The sequence below is a fragment of the Sorex fumeus genome, unplaced genomic scaffold, assembly GCF_029834395.1.
Source record: "Sorex fumeus unplaced genomic scaffold, SorFum_2.1 ptg000129l, whole genome shotgun sequence".
NCBI classification, from domain to species: Eukaryota; Metazoa; Chordata; class Mammalia; order Eulipotyphla; family Soricidae; genus Sorex; species Sorex fumeus.
The window spans coordinates 9,689,945-9,705,879 of NW_026606186.1; the positions used below are offsets into that span (position 1 = coordinate 9,689,945).

Sequence of the window (15,935 nt, forward strand, 5' to 3'; positions counted from 1 at the left end):
TTACACTATGCATACAACTCTTCTTAAAATGCATATTTTTATCTAGAATTTAAAAATCTTTCAGACACAGTATATTAGGTTATCCACTGTGGTCATTGTCCACTAGCACAGAATTTGGCCAAGGATTTTAAGATGCAGAATGATCAATAAAATTCTATATCTACATTTGTGTTCCTAGGCAAGTTAGTTAATCTCTCTGGGAGAAATTTTTCTGATGATAAAATTGAGATATTAACGTAATGCATTCTCAAATATTTATGTGAGTATAGAATGAGTTAATACATAAAGCAATGAACACAATGCTTAACCCTTACTACAAGCTCATTTGAATAGTAGATGTAATCAGTAGGTGAATTAGAGATATGACTTGAGGGAACCTACATTTTTTTGAATGTTTTGTTTTCACAGGTATGGTTTATGGACTACTAATGCTAAGTACAGAGAGGACTTCACAACAACAGGAGCTATGCAATTTGAGATTAAGATATATGGTAATGTCTCAAAAGAGAGAATACCCACTGACATGATTAAGGTCAGTATTTGGTTTACTTATTAAGTGTCTTGGACTCTAGCCATAAACTCTGTGCTCTGCTTAACTCTGACATAGAAAAAAGCAGCCTGAACATATATTTGCTTTGCCTTTTACCACCTGATCTGATCACTTCCCTTCACTCCCTTGGCTTAGTTCTCATTTAAAAATTAATTTATGTTCTACAGATAATAATGTCTTGCCATGGTGAGAGTTTGAGATTGATGTTCTGATTTTGTATAGAGTGAAAGAGAATCGCTAAACACCAGATATGCTAATGAATGAACTCATTCTCAATTTAACAAACACTTGTGAACATCATCAAACACTATATAAAAGTCATAGGAAAAGACCTTTACACAATAAGGAAAACTGAATCTTGGTCTTATCAGACTTTTGATAGTAGCACATGGTCTTCGGTGGAGATAGCATTGTTAGAGGAAAGATGAGGTTCATCTCTATAAGGCTCCCCATGTATGTGAATAGTGGGCATGACAAGGAAAAGGATATTAATGTTATTGATATTTATCTATCCCCTTGAAGCAAAAAAATTCTACTTGAATAGAAGTTTTAATAATAAATGTGTTCTTTCTTTCTTATGTTTATTTTTAGAAGGAGCAGAGTATGTCTTAGTAGAACCAGAAAACAATGTTATCAGCTATAAAAACCTACAGGACTTCAAGATTAATATAAAAGCTAGGTAAGAAATTTTTTATTTTCTGATTCATCAAGCCTCTGAATGCAAAAGTATTTAATTTTGGGAGTGAGTCAAATATGATGATTTCCAGCGGGTTTTGTGTTGATAAAGGCTGATTCAAAATTTTAAATAATGTAATTAAAAATAGCTGCCATAATAACTGCAGGTGAGTTCAATACTTATCAGAAGTATATTTGTTGATTTGGTACTCAAAGGTGTTTTATAACTTTGTAATAAATAATCAAAAATATTGAATATCACACTGACTATTTAGGTGACTCCAATTACTCAGGTAGTGAAATGTGATGTTGAAAAATCTAGTTCTTTTTATTTGTGGCAGTTAATATTAATAAATTGTACAACTTAATTATTTAAAGTTATTCTAGAATTTATTAAATAGACCCAGATATCATACTGTAGCACCATAGCACTGTTGTCCTGTTGTTCATCAATTTGCTCAAGTGGGCACCGGTAACGTCTCCATTGTGAGATTTGTTGTTACTGTTTTTGGCATATTGAATATGCCACGGGTAGCTTGCCAGGATCTGCTGTGCGGGTGGGATACTCTTGGTAGCTTGCCAGCTCTCCAAGAGGGACAGAGGAATAGAATCTGGGTTGGCCGTGTGCAAGACAAACATTCTACCTGCTGTGCTATAGCTCCAGAAATCATACTTGCAGACAAAGTGGTAAGAATACCGGTTTGCTGCTTTATATTTAAATAGAGAGAGTTCATGTTTTTCTTTGAATGGAAAGATAAATATGTGACTAATTGCAGGATAACATTGTGGGAGAGACCTTACATCTCTTGATTATATGATGACTGTCATTGTCACTGTCACTGTCCTCTCATTGTTCATTGATTTGCTCGAGCAGGCCCAGTAACATTGTGAGACTTGTTGTTACTGTGCGTGGCATATCGGATATGTCATGGGTAGCTTGCCAGGCTTTGCCGTGCGGGCGAGATACTCTTGGTAGCTTGCTGGGCTCTCCAAGAGGGAGGAATCGAACTTGGGTCGGCCTCGTTCAAGGCAAATGCCCTACCTGCTGTGCTATCGCTCCAGCTCAACACCTATGTGTAATTGCTATCCCAATCCCCTCATGACATAGTCTGTAAGAGGGTCAGAAGGAGGAGGAGGAAAAGAGAGTGGGGAAGGAGAGAATGAAGGAGAATACAAGAGAGGAATCAAGGAGAATCCAAGGGGAGAATCAGGGAGGATGGGGGGGAGGGGAATTAGGAGAGAATGGAGATGAGATTGGAGTAAACTGCAATTGATACCAACCAGCCTGACCCTCTTTTCCTCCATTGTCCGCCCATTGTCATCGGTCTTCCAGGGTGGGGGAAGCGGCCTGAGACCAACAAATACAGACTGTGAGAGAGTTGCCAGCTTTGTATTCATTTTTTGAATACACAGTTAACATACAAACAGCGGTAGGGGTTTGCCTTGCACGCAGCCAACATGGCCGACCCGAGTTCGATTCCTCCGTCCCTCTCGGAGAGCCCGGCAAGCTACCAAGAGTATCTCGCCCGCACGGCAGAGCCTGGCAAGCTCCCAGTGACGTATTCGATATGCCAGACCCAGTAACAACAAAGTCTCCAATGGAGACGTTACTGGGCCCGCTTGAGCAAATCGATGGACAAGGGGAGGACAGTGACAGTGACAGTGACCCTTGGGATCAATGTGATACTAACTCTTTCATTAAATGGGCAGCAGAAGTTTAATGACTCCTTCTACAGACACATAGGTTGAAACTCAGTTCTGTGCTAACTTATTATGAACTCAAAATATATGGAAGTGGAATAAGTTCTTTCTGTCATCTTGGGACTCCAGTTCCTCATTTGTCAACTAATAGAAATGGCTACTTTACTTCAGCACTGGTGGACTCTGAATGAAATGCATTAGTGAACACCAACTCTGTTTCCAGAGAGAAAAGCAAAATTCTAGTGGTTACATTAGATTTCAATAACAAAATTACTTTTGAGAAAAGGAGTTAAGGACTGGAAAGATGGTAAGGCATTATGACACTTGCTTTGTAAGGAGTTGACTTCTGTTTGATTCCCAGGCACTGTGTGTGGTCCCTGAGCATAAGTCAGGAGGTTGCCCTGAAAACTACCCGTGATTTCTCCCCAAGGACCCAAATGCCCAAAACAATAACAAAACCCAAAAGAAGTTAACCATATTTTCTTTTAACAGATATTATGATAGTACTAACATATCTGAGGGGGGTGTTTTTGCCTTTTTTTTGGAATAAAAGAAGATTTAGATGATAACGGAAAAGAAATGTTACTTGCAGGAATACAAACGACAAAGGTAAGAAGAGATAAATCAGTCTTTACAGAAATGGAGAATTGGGGCAAGCTAACCAGAATACATAGAATAAAAGTGGACTTTCCTCTTTAAGAATTTACAGAACTAAGCCAAACCAATAAGACATTGGGCTTGGAAATATATATGACTTGAGCTCCCAAACGCTGGTTTCTAAAGAAGTCTCATCATTTTGTGGACCTGATATCCTGCAATTTCAATCCTTAAATTTGGATCCATCAGATATGGTGGTACCCAATTATGCCTCAAATTTTTAACATGATTAGACATCAGAGATTTTCAGTCCCATCAAAATCTTTCCTAGGAAGGAAGAACATGACCTGATGCTGAAGGCTTACATGAAATGATCCAAATAACTACAATATTGGGGACTGGCAGTAGATGGGGTGGGGGGGGAGAGACGTATGTGTGTGTTGGGGGAGGTGGTGGGAAGGGAGGTTTGCAGGGAGGTTTAGACCACGGTCTGCAAAGCTCAGGGGGTGACTCCTGGCTCTGCACTCATGAATTACTCCTGGCAGTGCTGGGGGACCATGTGAAATGCAGAGGATTGAACCCTAGAGGGACGGCCATGTGCAAAGCAAACACCGTACCTGCATCAAACAATGCCATTTTCAAGGGAAGATTTTGCAGACAGATGAAAGAAGAACTTGTGGTTGTGTCTCTATGAGTTTTGTAAATTATTGCCTCTCCCTTTTTGTACTCTTTTAAAAAAATCAGCTGGTTGGTGGTGTTGCACAAATCAGTTTTAATACTACAAAGGATATTAAAAATTTAATATTTTTGTGGACATACGTGCAGGTAAGTTCCTATAGTAATATATAAATTCATTTCTAATTGCTTTTCCTTTCTATTTTTCCCCCCTAAATTTCTATTATTTCCCCCTAAATTTCTATTTAAATAAATTTCTATTTATTTCCCCCTAAATTTCTATTATTTCCCCCCTTTTATTTCCCTTTGAATCTTTTGCCCTGACCTAGGTCAGAGGTTTGGTTGGGTTGTGGCTCTGCAAACTTGATTGCAATGCACAACAGGAATCACAGTTCTGGTTTTGACATACATGCTCTTGGCCTTGGGGTTAGTTCACTGTCATATGTATTAGTTTTAGTAGAACTTGTGCAATTTTTGGTAATAATTACTGATCATAATATGACCCCAGGGGTCATCTTTCACATTTCAAAGTCTACAGTTTACTCGGTAACTGATATTGATTCAGTATTTGGCAAGTACAGTCGCTCTATCAAAATACTATCCATGAGCTCCATGGAGCTGGAGTGCTTATTACTGTGAACTGCCGTATAAAATAAAAAAAATTAAAAGAAAAATAAAATAAAAGTTTCTTTCTATAATAGTGACCCACCAAACCATGCCTGCAAATGATAGCCTTTTATCATAAAGAATAATTGATGGTGCCATCTGAAAATTTTACTTTTACAAATTCAGCAGAATTAATAAAATAATGAAAACTTCATTGTCATTTGGATTCTGTCTTAAAATTTTTAATGAAATATCACAAGATTTTTTTTTTTTATCATACTGACACAGGAGAGGCAGAAGTGGTGGTGGCAAGTCTCTGTGTTCCTTCAGTATTCCCTGGGTTCTTCAATATTTTCAAGAATGAAAATCTTGAATAATAAAGATGTTCAGAGTTGGAAAGTAGAAAAGTTTATTGGAATGGAGAAGAGAAAAGTAAAGGAGCTCCCCAAGTGGAGAGGAATTTAGTATTGGACTAAATTAAAAGGGAGTTTTGTGTAACCCCTTCTAAAGGCTCTCTGGTCAATTGAATTTCTTTTGATATTCAATTGAAAAATATTACAAAGGATGCAAAAAAAGTTACAGATAAAGGCTCTTCCTGTAGAACCTTTTAGATGGAAATTGGGTTCTTATGTTTCTTATTAATTAAAGACTTAACTGGTTTAGCTTTCTTGTCTTTTGACTCAGGCACTGTGAGCCTAAGCTCCAGGGCAGAATTTTATGGTTCTGGGTAATTCCTGGAACGTTAAGACAGACTTGGGGATGAAGTATGCGTTAGGTGGATGGGGAATGGCAGAGAAAGCTGTGACTTTCTCTCTCACTGAGAAGGGGAAACTGAGGCTGCCCTCTTCAACAATGCCCAGAAATGCTTTGACTGTGGCCTTGCAAATAATAACAAGCTGTGTGAACATATGTGCATGAATTTTCCCACAGGAAAGTGTACACTTCAGGACCTGAGACTATTTCTATTTTTTGTTTTAATTATTCAATGAGAAAATGAGATAAATTATCTGATAAATCAAATGGTCTAGACAAGAACACAGTTGTTGAAACTGATGAATGGAACTCTTGCCAACCTCCTGACAACCACACTTTATTGGTTCATCGAGGAATCAGGTTCTTTCAGGATGAGCAGAGAAATCATCCAAATATAGGTTTGTAATTCTTTATTAAATGACCAGGGAATAAACGAATGACATATTCTTAACCAAATGAAGAAAAGCACAGAGTGGGAACCAAGGAACATGGAGATGTTACATTATGTGTGCCACATTTTCAGAGTAATGCATATTATTCTACTAGATTTATTCTATGAAAACAAAATAACTGATATCAAATACAGCTTCTCATTCTACACTCTGGACTTGGTTGCCACTCCTCTTTTTCTGAAGCCTGGAATTCCATTTACCATTAAGGTGAGATGACTAGAAAATCTAATATGGTACATTTTGAGTCTATGCTGGGTAGAGAATCTCTGAGAGCTATTGATCCTTTGTGGACTACAAGGTAGATAATAAAATGGAGAAGAGATTGAGGAGACAAAGAGTAAGACAAGGCAATCATAAAGACTGTAATGCAAAAAGGAGAACAAAAATAATAACAACAAACAACTGTCTAGTTACTGTTCTGGCAATAATTTTACCAATCCATGTCAAACACTAATCTAACAATTCAGTCACTAGACTTTGAACTGCATGTAATTATTTTACATATCTGAAATTCTTAAAACACGACCATAGTAGAAATGCATTTGATTACTAGCTTAAATCCAGCAAGTTTGTGCCTGGGAGTGAAAGAGGGAATTTATTTAAGGTTTGCTAGTAAAAAAATCAATGGTGGAAATAGAGGGGAAGTGCAGGGGTTCCTGGAACATTCTTGGGGGGAGCAGAGATTCTTATGGAGAATGATATTGGGAAAATGTGTGCAGGAAACTATTACTAATAGTACTAAAAATCATAGTTCATAAAAAAATGGTAAAATTTTAATAGAAGAGTCATGATATATGTGTTATTTTCTATTACATTATTTGCTACCATAAAATATAGACTAATCTATTAAAAGTCAATGCTAGGTAATGTTTAGTTTGTTGCATTCTTACAATTAATGGTGTTAACGAGCTATTGAAACGGATTTATTCCAGTAGGTACAGGAGAATGCTGCTGGCTACTATACAGGAGAGGGGTTGCAGTAATACTGGAAGGAATATTTGATAAAACCCTGACTAAAGAGCTAGGAATGATGCAAAGTACCACAGATTCCGATGGAGTAGTCTCATTTATCATTAACATTCCCTCTGATGTGGCAACATTGGATTTTCATGTGAGCAGAATTATGATGTGTTGTACTTCAAATGTACTTGAACCTGAGCAGTAATTAGTGTGCCTGATAGAGGGGAACATTTTATTGTATGTCTCATGAACTTCTCACAAACATTTGACCCATCATCACAAGAAGTACAATTTCACATACTGAACACTCCATGAAGAGCATGATCCTATTAGTTCTGTATCTAGGAGTCAATTTTTTGCCTCTTTTTCTAAACAACATTGTGCTACTTTAAGTGACAAATTTAAAGCAAGACTACCAATGGAATACAAGAATTAGAGTCATCTCCATTATTTCCTATTTTCATCCTCTCCTTCAATTCACAGGTGAAATCATATTTTTTTTGCATTCTGTTTTTCCCCCTCCCACATCTCCTCAAATTATTGAAATCTGGATTATGCACCTGCTACAGCATTGGAAATTTTCTCATCGAATTTATCTGTGTGTTTTGCTAAGCTCACAGTAATGTTTTCAGTCCTCTTTCAAGCTCTCTGCAAGGCAAATAACTGGTGGGCCAAGGGACCTTTTCTCTTTAAACAATCTATTATTGCCTTCTGTAGTTCACTTGCTTTTGAGCTTTGTTATTTTATTTTTGTCTTTTTGTAAGACTCCTACTGGTTCTTGGGGATTTCTATTAGTGACATTTGGGGAACCAGGATGAAACATAGGCACATGTGTAGCCCATTATGCTCTCAGTTCCCTCTTATTTCCTTACTTTAAAACTTTTCTCCTTTTCTCTCTTCTAGTCTTCACTTTTGATCAGTAATCTCTTGTTTGTTAGCTACTTTGGGGTGATTCTCAGGTTATGTTCACCCTATCCTTTCTTTTTATATGAAAGATTTTTAGTTGAAATATTTCTATGATTCAGTCTTCTCTAAAATAAATTAATACTTTAATATCTTTAAAATATTAAAGATATTCTATCCAGTCAAGACATTTCTAGGGATTGTCACTGTCACTATCCTCCCGTTGTTCATTGATTTGCTTGAGCGGGCCCAGTAACGTCTTCATTGTGACAATTGTTACTGTGTTTGGCATATTGAATAAGTCACAGGTAGCTTGCCAGGCTTTGCTGTGTGGGCAAGATACTCTTGGTAGCTTGCTGGCCGGGCTCTCCAAGAGGGGCAGAGGAATCGAACTCAGGTCAGCCATGTTGGCCGCTTGCAAGGCAAATGCCCTACTCGCTGTGCTATCGCTCCAGCCCTTAATATTTTCATAACTTTTCATTTGGTGGGGGGGGGGCATACCTGGCAGTGCTAAGGATTTACTCCTGGCTCTGAGCTCAGGGATCATTCCTTGCAGACACAGAGGACCATATGGAGTGCCAGAAAATAAACTCTGGTCAGCCATGTGCAAGGCAAGTACCTCACCCACTGTGCTGCTTCTCTGGCTCCACTTTTTCTCATACTTTTTTCAAAAGTATAGGACTTAATTTTGTAATTTTTCAGCCACTCTCATCAGTACTCAATACTTACTCCTGGATCTGTGGTCAGGGATAATTCCTAGTGGAGGTCAGGGACCAAACCCAGGTTTGGTCTCATACCAGGCAAGCATCCTATAAGCTATACCAACACTCCAGTCCCCGTAAGACTCTGTATAAAACTACACACCTCTTTCCACCTCCAACCTAGATCTCCAGGGTGGCTTGTTTTAGCAAATGGTCTGCAACCACCCTGTACCTCTCTCTACATGTGGCAGGAGTCACCTCTGATCTCAAGTGACCCTGTCCTAGACCCTCTCCACAGACACTGCTTACTGCCCGCCCACAATACCTCAAATTCAGTCATTGTGAGGTAGTTTTTTTTATCACCTAAACGTTCTGTTCTCTACTGTTGTAGGGTCTTTGAATTCTCCCTGTTTTTGAGTCCTTAATGCCTATCTTTTGGTTCCAAAAGGGTATATTTATTTTCTCTTCCCTTTCAGAGTGAAGGAGTTAAAACAGGTGTTATGCACACCCAATAAGAGAGAGGGAACAAAAGGGAATGCCCTGACACAGAGGCAGGGTGGGATTGGGGGGGATGGGGAGTGGGAAGGATACTGGGATCCGTGGTGGTGGGAAATGGGCACTGGTGGAGGGATAGGTATTTGATCATTGTATAATTGAAACCCAAGCACAAAAATGTGTAAGTCTGCAACTATACCTCATGATGTCTCACTATTAAAATTTTTTAATAAAAAATTAAATAAAAACAACAGGTGTTATGCAGACAAAGCTTATATTTTTTCACTGAGCCGTGACCCAAGCCCCAGGAGGATCACATTAACACATGTTCTCGAAGGATACTTCTCTAAGTACCCTGTGATGTAGGAGGAAATTTCACTTTATTTCACTGAGATCTTAATAATTTCAAGTGCCTTCAAATTTCTCAAAAATATATCCTCACCACCTTTGTATCTGTCAACAAGCATACACACTGACAAACTAGGGACAAGAAAATATTAGTTGTCAGAATGAATATATCTATTTCTAAAACTAAAAAATGTTAAAATACGTGTCTCTTCTCTCTCTTAGTGTTTTCCCATTGTATTTCACTGTTTCCAAGTTACCTCCTTAATAATATCTTCATCAAATAATATCCAATTCTTCAGCTTCAAGTTAAACATAGATAGGCCAAATGTGTGTGGGTTAAAGGATTGGTATAGTATGGCATTTATATTTACAAGAATTCCCCATGACCTTACTCTTAAACAGATTATCTTTACTTCCCTTCTTCCTGTATCTCCCCAAGAAGAGAGAATATTATTATTTATTTATTTTTTATTAGTGAAATACTATGAGGTACAGTTGTAGATTTACAAATTTTCATACTTGGGTTTCAGTTATACAATGATAGAGTACACATCCCTCCACCAGTGCCTATTCTCCACCACCAATGATCCCAGTAGCCCTCCCACCCCCCACCCCACCCCCACCTCACCCCGCCTCTGTGGCAGGGCATTCCCTTTTGCTCCCTCTTTCCTTTAGGGTGTTTTAGTTTGCAATAGAGGTATTGAGTGGCCATCGTGTTCAGTTTATAGTCTACTTTCAGCACGCATCTCAAATCCCAAGCGAGTCCTCCCAACATCCTTTATTTGGTGTTCCCTTCTCTATCTAAGCATGTGCTGCTGGCTTCCAAGCCGTGGAGCAGACCTCCTGGTAATTATTTCAACTATTCTTGGGTGTTCAACTCCCATTCTGTTACTTTATATTCCCCAGATGAGTGCAGTCTTTCTATGTCTGTCCCTCTCTTTCTGATTCATTTCACTTAGCATGATATTTTCCATGTAAAACCACTTGTATGTAAATTTCATGACTTCATCTTTGGTACATCTACACAATAGAATACTATGCAGCTGTTAGAAAGAGGAGAGAATATTATTCACCACCACTTCCATTCATAACGAATGGAATGTCCATGCTACATACCTGACTAGAAGAAGATTGAGGATCGAAAACACCACCCCCATCCATATTGATCATCAATAGTGATCAATACTGATCTTTTTGTTGATCATTATTGTTGAAAGGTATGAGTCAGCATTTGACATGTTTATCTCTTATCTTCTTTAGGTCAAAACTTCTATCCCAGAACTTCTAGCCAAATACTAAGCCAGAAAGTACCATGAAGCAGTGGCATACTCATCCCACAGTTGTAGTTTCCTGTCAGTCAGCTGGCCAGACAGTTACAAGACTTTGTTTGTGGGCAGAACTCTGAGCATAACTGTCACCCCTGAAAGTCCTTACGTTGACAATATTACACACTACAATTACCTGGTAAGGTTGATGATATCTAACTTATATCTAGAAACCTACTACACAAAAAAATCACAAATCATCCTGTTATTCGTCGATTGCCTTGAGCAGGCCCCAGTAATGTCTCCTTCATCCTAGCCCTGAGATTATATTCAAGGCTCTTTAGGAGAATGAGACCCATCATTGTTACTGGTATTTGGCATATTGAGTACGCCAAGGGGAGTTTGCCAGACTCTGCCCTGTGGGCAGGCTACATTCGGTAACCTGCCAGTTTGTCCAAAGTAGGAATGAGATAATAAGATGTCATAATAAGATGTCGTGCGGCTGCGTTTGCGGCCGCACGGTTCCGGGATCTGGTTTTTATAGTCTTTGGGTCTTGGCCGCTGATGGGATTAAACAGCGCCAGGGGGCCAGTTGGTGGGTGTGACCCCCGCCTACTGGAATTTGGAGGATCTGGGTGGAGGATGCTCGGCCCAAAACCGAGTAGGCTTGGAGATCTCGGCCCCGGAACCCGCGTGACTTTGTCTCTCTGCCAGTACCTTCATGTGTGCGGAGAGTGGTCTCAGCATGGTGGTGACTGGTCCTGGAGGTCTTTGGCGGCTGCCGGAGCCCTAGTCAGGGCGGGGAGGAAAGCTCAACCCGCTCCCCTCCAAGGGGTCCTGGCGAGCGAGGACAGTCAGGCGCGGGGGCAGAAAACTGCACTCTTCTCTTCCGGGATCTGGTTTTTATAGTCTCTGAGTCTTGGCTGCTGATGGGATTACACGGCGCCAGGGCATCAGTCGGTGGGTGTGACCCCCGCCTACTGGAATTTGGAGGATCTGGGTGGAGGATGCTTGGCCCAAATCCGAGTAGGCTTGGAGATCTTGGCCCTGGAACCCGCTTGACTTTGTCCCTCTGCCAGTACCTTCATGTGTGCGGAGAGTGGTCTCAGCATGGTGGTGGCTGGTCCTGGAGGTCTTTGGCTGCCGGAGCCCTGGTCGGGGCGTGGAGGAAAGCTCAACCCGCTCTCCTCCAAGGCGTGGGGGCAGAAATATTTAAAAGAATTCCTTACTTGAGACAAAGCTGTGCTCAATTGTTAATGAATGAGAGTTGCACTTTGAGATTCCTTTAATGTCTTCTAATTCTTGGAGTGATAGCCTATGGCATGTTGTCAAGGGGTTAAAATTATTTTTTATTGATTGAAAGTTTATGGTTTTCAGTGCTATTAATAATTGCTTGTCATACACATAATCCCAATATCACATACATCACTAGTGTATGCATCTCCCTCTCCCAAGTACCCCATCATTCCTTTTACCCCTTCTCCTCCCCAATTGTGTGGATCAGTTCTCCTATTATGCTGCTTTTGGACACTTGTTGTTACATTGCTATGTGTCTTTAAGTCCCACATATGAGAGGGATCAGTTTGCCTCTGTCCCTTTCTTTCTGACTGACTTCACTCAGCATGATACCTTCTAGTTCCATCCATGTTGCTATGATTGTTGACAAGGTTCTAAAGAGAGCCTTCATTCTGTCTTCAGACTACTCATGCATGCCATTACAAGGGATTTAGTCACTAGGACTTAATTGCAATAGAAAAGAATTTAACCAGATACTCAAGAAAGGATGTAGCATTTTCAGGCAATGATTATTGTTTAAAATAAAATTAAGGTGAGTGTCTTTGTTGTATTTTAAAATCAATTAGTGTCCTAATTCTTATTAATGCACATAAATATAATTCTCTTCACCTGGGACCAGAATGATAGTACAGTGAGTAGAGTACTTACCTTGCATGTGGCCAATACCTCATATGGTCCCCCAAGCCCCACCAGGAGTGATTTGAGTACAGAACTAGGAGTATGCCCTGAGCACCACTGGGTGTGATCCCCCCCCAAAAAACACCAAAATAATTGCATTTGTCTTACTAAATAAAGAATGTTGGATCCCTGAAAAAAAATTTTTTTAGTTGGACTCAGGGATAGCTCAGTGGTAGAGCACCTGCCCTGCAGACATTAGTTCTAAAGTTTCATCTTCAACACAGTCCCATATACTGAGGACAATCTTGGCACTATTGTTTGGGATCCTTGGACCCACCACAATGTGAGTTCTATCCATGTGTGTGATATCAGTTGTAGCATGTCCAAATGAGTGAGAACACTACAACTAAGGTGTGAAATCCTGGCAAGTATCACAACCAAATGCAGACAACCCTAGGTCATCAGAGCAACAACAATAGAAAGGAAAGGGGAAAAATTTGAAACAAAACAAAACAAAACAAAACATTTAATTGTAAAATAGCAAGATCAACAGCATGATCTATTAAAAAAGACCTGAACTTTGGAGCATCATAATATGGGTTATTTCCTAGATAAATATCTGTTCAGAAAGCAACAATTAAAGCCAACAGTTCCAAACTCTCTTTTTTCAGTGTCTAATAACATATTATTTACTAATAATTTTTTTAAAACTAGGTAAGAACCTTACTGATTCTGAGAAAAGCACATTTAGGCCAACAGACAGTTGTTGTTGTAGCTGTTGTTTTAGCAGGTGGGTAGAGTTTGGGTCACACCTGGCAGTTCTCAGGGCTTAATCCTGTGTCTGTGCTCAGGCATCACACTTGGTGAAGAATGGGGAGCATATGAGGTGCCAGGGATTGAACTTTTGTGGACCACACTTATGGAAAAATGCTGTACTATCACTCAGCCCGAGCTAATGAACAGCTTGTATCTATACCTGAATCTTAATCTGCAACTAACTCTATGAGTTTAATAAAACCACAATAATATGATAACCATAAGTGTTGTGTTCATATATGTACCAATTTCAGAGTAGATGCCAAATGAATATTCGTTGGATAACATTGTGTTGTCCTTGCTCCTCCCACAGGGAGCTTAAAGTTTATTGAGCTACTCCCACAACAGTTCCCCTGAGGCACACCCAATTTCATCAAGCACTAATAATCCTATATTGCTTTCTCTTTCCTTTATGTCATTTGCATGGTTTATTTAACAATGTCCTTTTTGTATAAATACAGGAAGGCAGTTATGCTATGCTTTGTAACATAGGAGTTAATTGACTCCAAAGTAATATTTACTCCTGGGCATCCATATTTACTTGACTTAAGCCTCAGTTGCCTTTAGATCCTAGCACTCCAAAAGCAGGGTCCCGACAGAGGAACTGGATGGAACCAGGGTACGCTGTAAGCTACCCTGGCATCAAAAGGAGACGAGCTAAGCACCATAAGTATAATAAGTTAGGAGCATGGTCATGGACAAATTCTGCTGCGACCTAAAAAGAAGTAATTGAATAAGGACCCTGCTGGGGTGAGGTAAGACTAACCTGACCTGAGGACTATGGTCTGGAAGATATAGTGAGTTGTCCCTAGGAAGAGCCAACCTTACTTTATCTCTTACTATATACAAAATGACTAGAAATATTATAAGAAGTAGATTTACTATGATTGTTTAAATGGATCACTAGCTGAGGAAAGGATGAAGTAATACACCCTGGATGGAATCCCATGCCTTGAGCCTACCTCCTAGTAATCTGGAGTGTTGAATCCTCAAATGAGATTTTGTCCTTGAGTTAATCTCCTGAAGGAGTGGTTTTACATCTCTTTGTTGTTATGATAATATTCACCCCCACCTTTGTATATCACCACCCTTCATGATTTCTATATAACTATGCTGTGAGGGGTAAGAGGAGACTAGATGCTGAAGACTAGAGAGAACAGAGACTTTGGGACTTTGGAACTAGAAGGAGGACTAGATGATGATGATGACTGGAAGTAGAGGACTATGAGACTACGACGTGATGGGGAAGAAGAGATAAGAAAGAGAGGGCTTTGAGATCTACAAAGAGACTAGGATGAGGGAAACATGATGACCGGGACCTGACCAAAACTACAACTATGACTGTGCCGTAAGGGAGAGATGGAACTACATAGGGGAGGAGAGAGAAATAAACTGACTACCAACTACTGGGGCCTGGGGACTGTTTCTCCATTCCCATCTGTTCCCGTCCATTCCTGTCCATCCCCATTTGTCCATCGCCATGTGTTGGCCAGGAGGCGGCTCTTGGCCACCGACCACTCAAGTCCGCTTGCACCCACGCACTTTTTCCTTTTGAAACTGACAAATATTAATTCTTTTCTTCTATTGACTCAACTTCTACCCAGTTTTTAAACCCAATTTGATGTTTATTGATTGCTGTGTATTTTTAGGTTTCTTCTAAGGGAAAAGTTGTCCACTTTGGAATAGAGAAGAAACTCCCAGGTTTATCCTCCCAACTCTTGAACCTTCCCCTGTCTCAGCACATGGCTCCTACAGCCTGTCTCCTGGTCTACTACTTTGTCACAGGAATTCAGACAACAGATTTAGTGTCTGACTCAGTCTGCCTAAAGAGTCAAGAAAAATGTGGCAATCAGCTTCAGGTAAGCCACAAAGACACCTGCCAGCCTGAATTCCTCTTCTTTGTTCTAACACGAAGACTGTTTAAACTGACACTAAAATTCTTTCTTTTTCAAATAATTTTAGATACATCTGTCTCCAAATAAAGATGCATATTCACCAGATGAAGACCTTTCTCTTACTGTTGAAACTCAGTCAGAATCATGGGTAGTGGATGTTGCTTAATCTTTCTTCTATGGGTAGCCCACAGTGTCTGACAGAACGTTGGTGGTCACTTGGCCCTGAGTCAAATCAAGTAACAGTAATCACAGCAGTTATTATTATTATTTGCTTTTTGGGTAGCACCTGGCAATGCACAGGGGTTACTCCTGGCTCTTCACTCAGGAATTACTCCTGGCGGTGCTCAGGGGATCATATGGGATGTTGGGAATTGAACCCGGGTCGGCCGTGTGCAAGGCAAACGCCCTACCTTCTGTGCTATCACTCCAGCCCCTACCAAAGTAAATTTGAGTAGCATTAATTTGTAAATTTATATGGAACACTCTATTTCCTCGAGCAGGCACCAGTAACGTCTCCTTTGTCCTAGCCCTGGGATTTTAGAAAGTGCCACATTCAAGCCTCTTTCAGGGTCAGAAGAATGATACCCATCATTGTTACTGGTTTTTGGCATATTGGATACACCATGGGA

General features: G+C 39.9%; 1 protein-coding gene across 1 annotated transcript; it reads left to right on the top strand.

The window, feature by feature from the left end:
• The first annotated feature begins 239 nt into the window (after positions 1 to 239).
• LOC130045749 (complement C5-like) lies at positions 240 to 15,472 on the top strand. The gene is made up of 6 exons (XM_056138585.1): positions 240 to 259; positions 409 to 491; positions 1,142 to 1,229; positions 10,757 to 10,880; positions 15,061 to 15,270; positions 15,374 to 15,472. The coding sequence occupies exons 1-6, from the start codon at positions 240 to 242 to the stop codon at positions 15,470 to 15,472; spliced, it is 624 nt and encodes a 207-aa protein (XP_055994560.1).
• Positions 15,473 to 15,935: the final 463 nt, after the last annotated feature.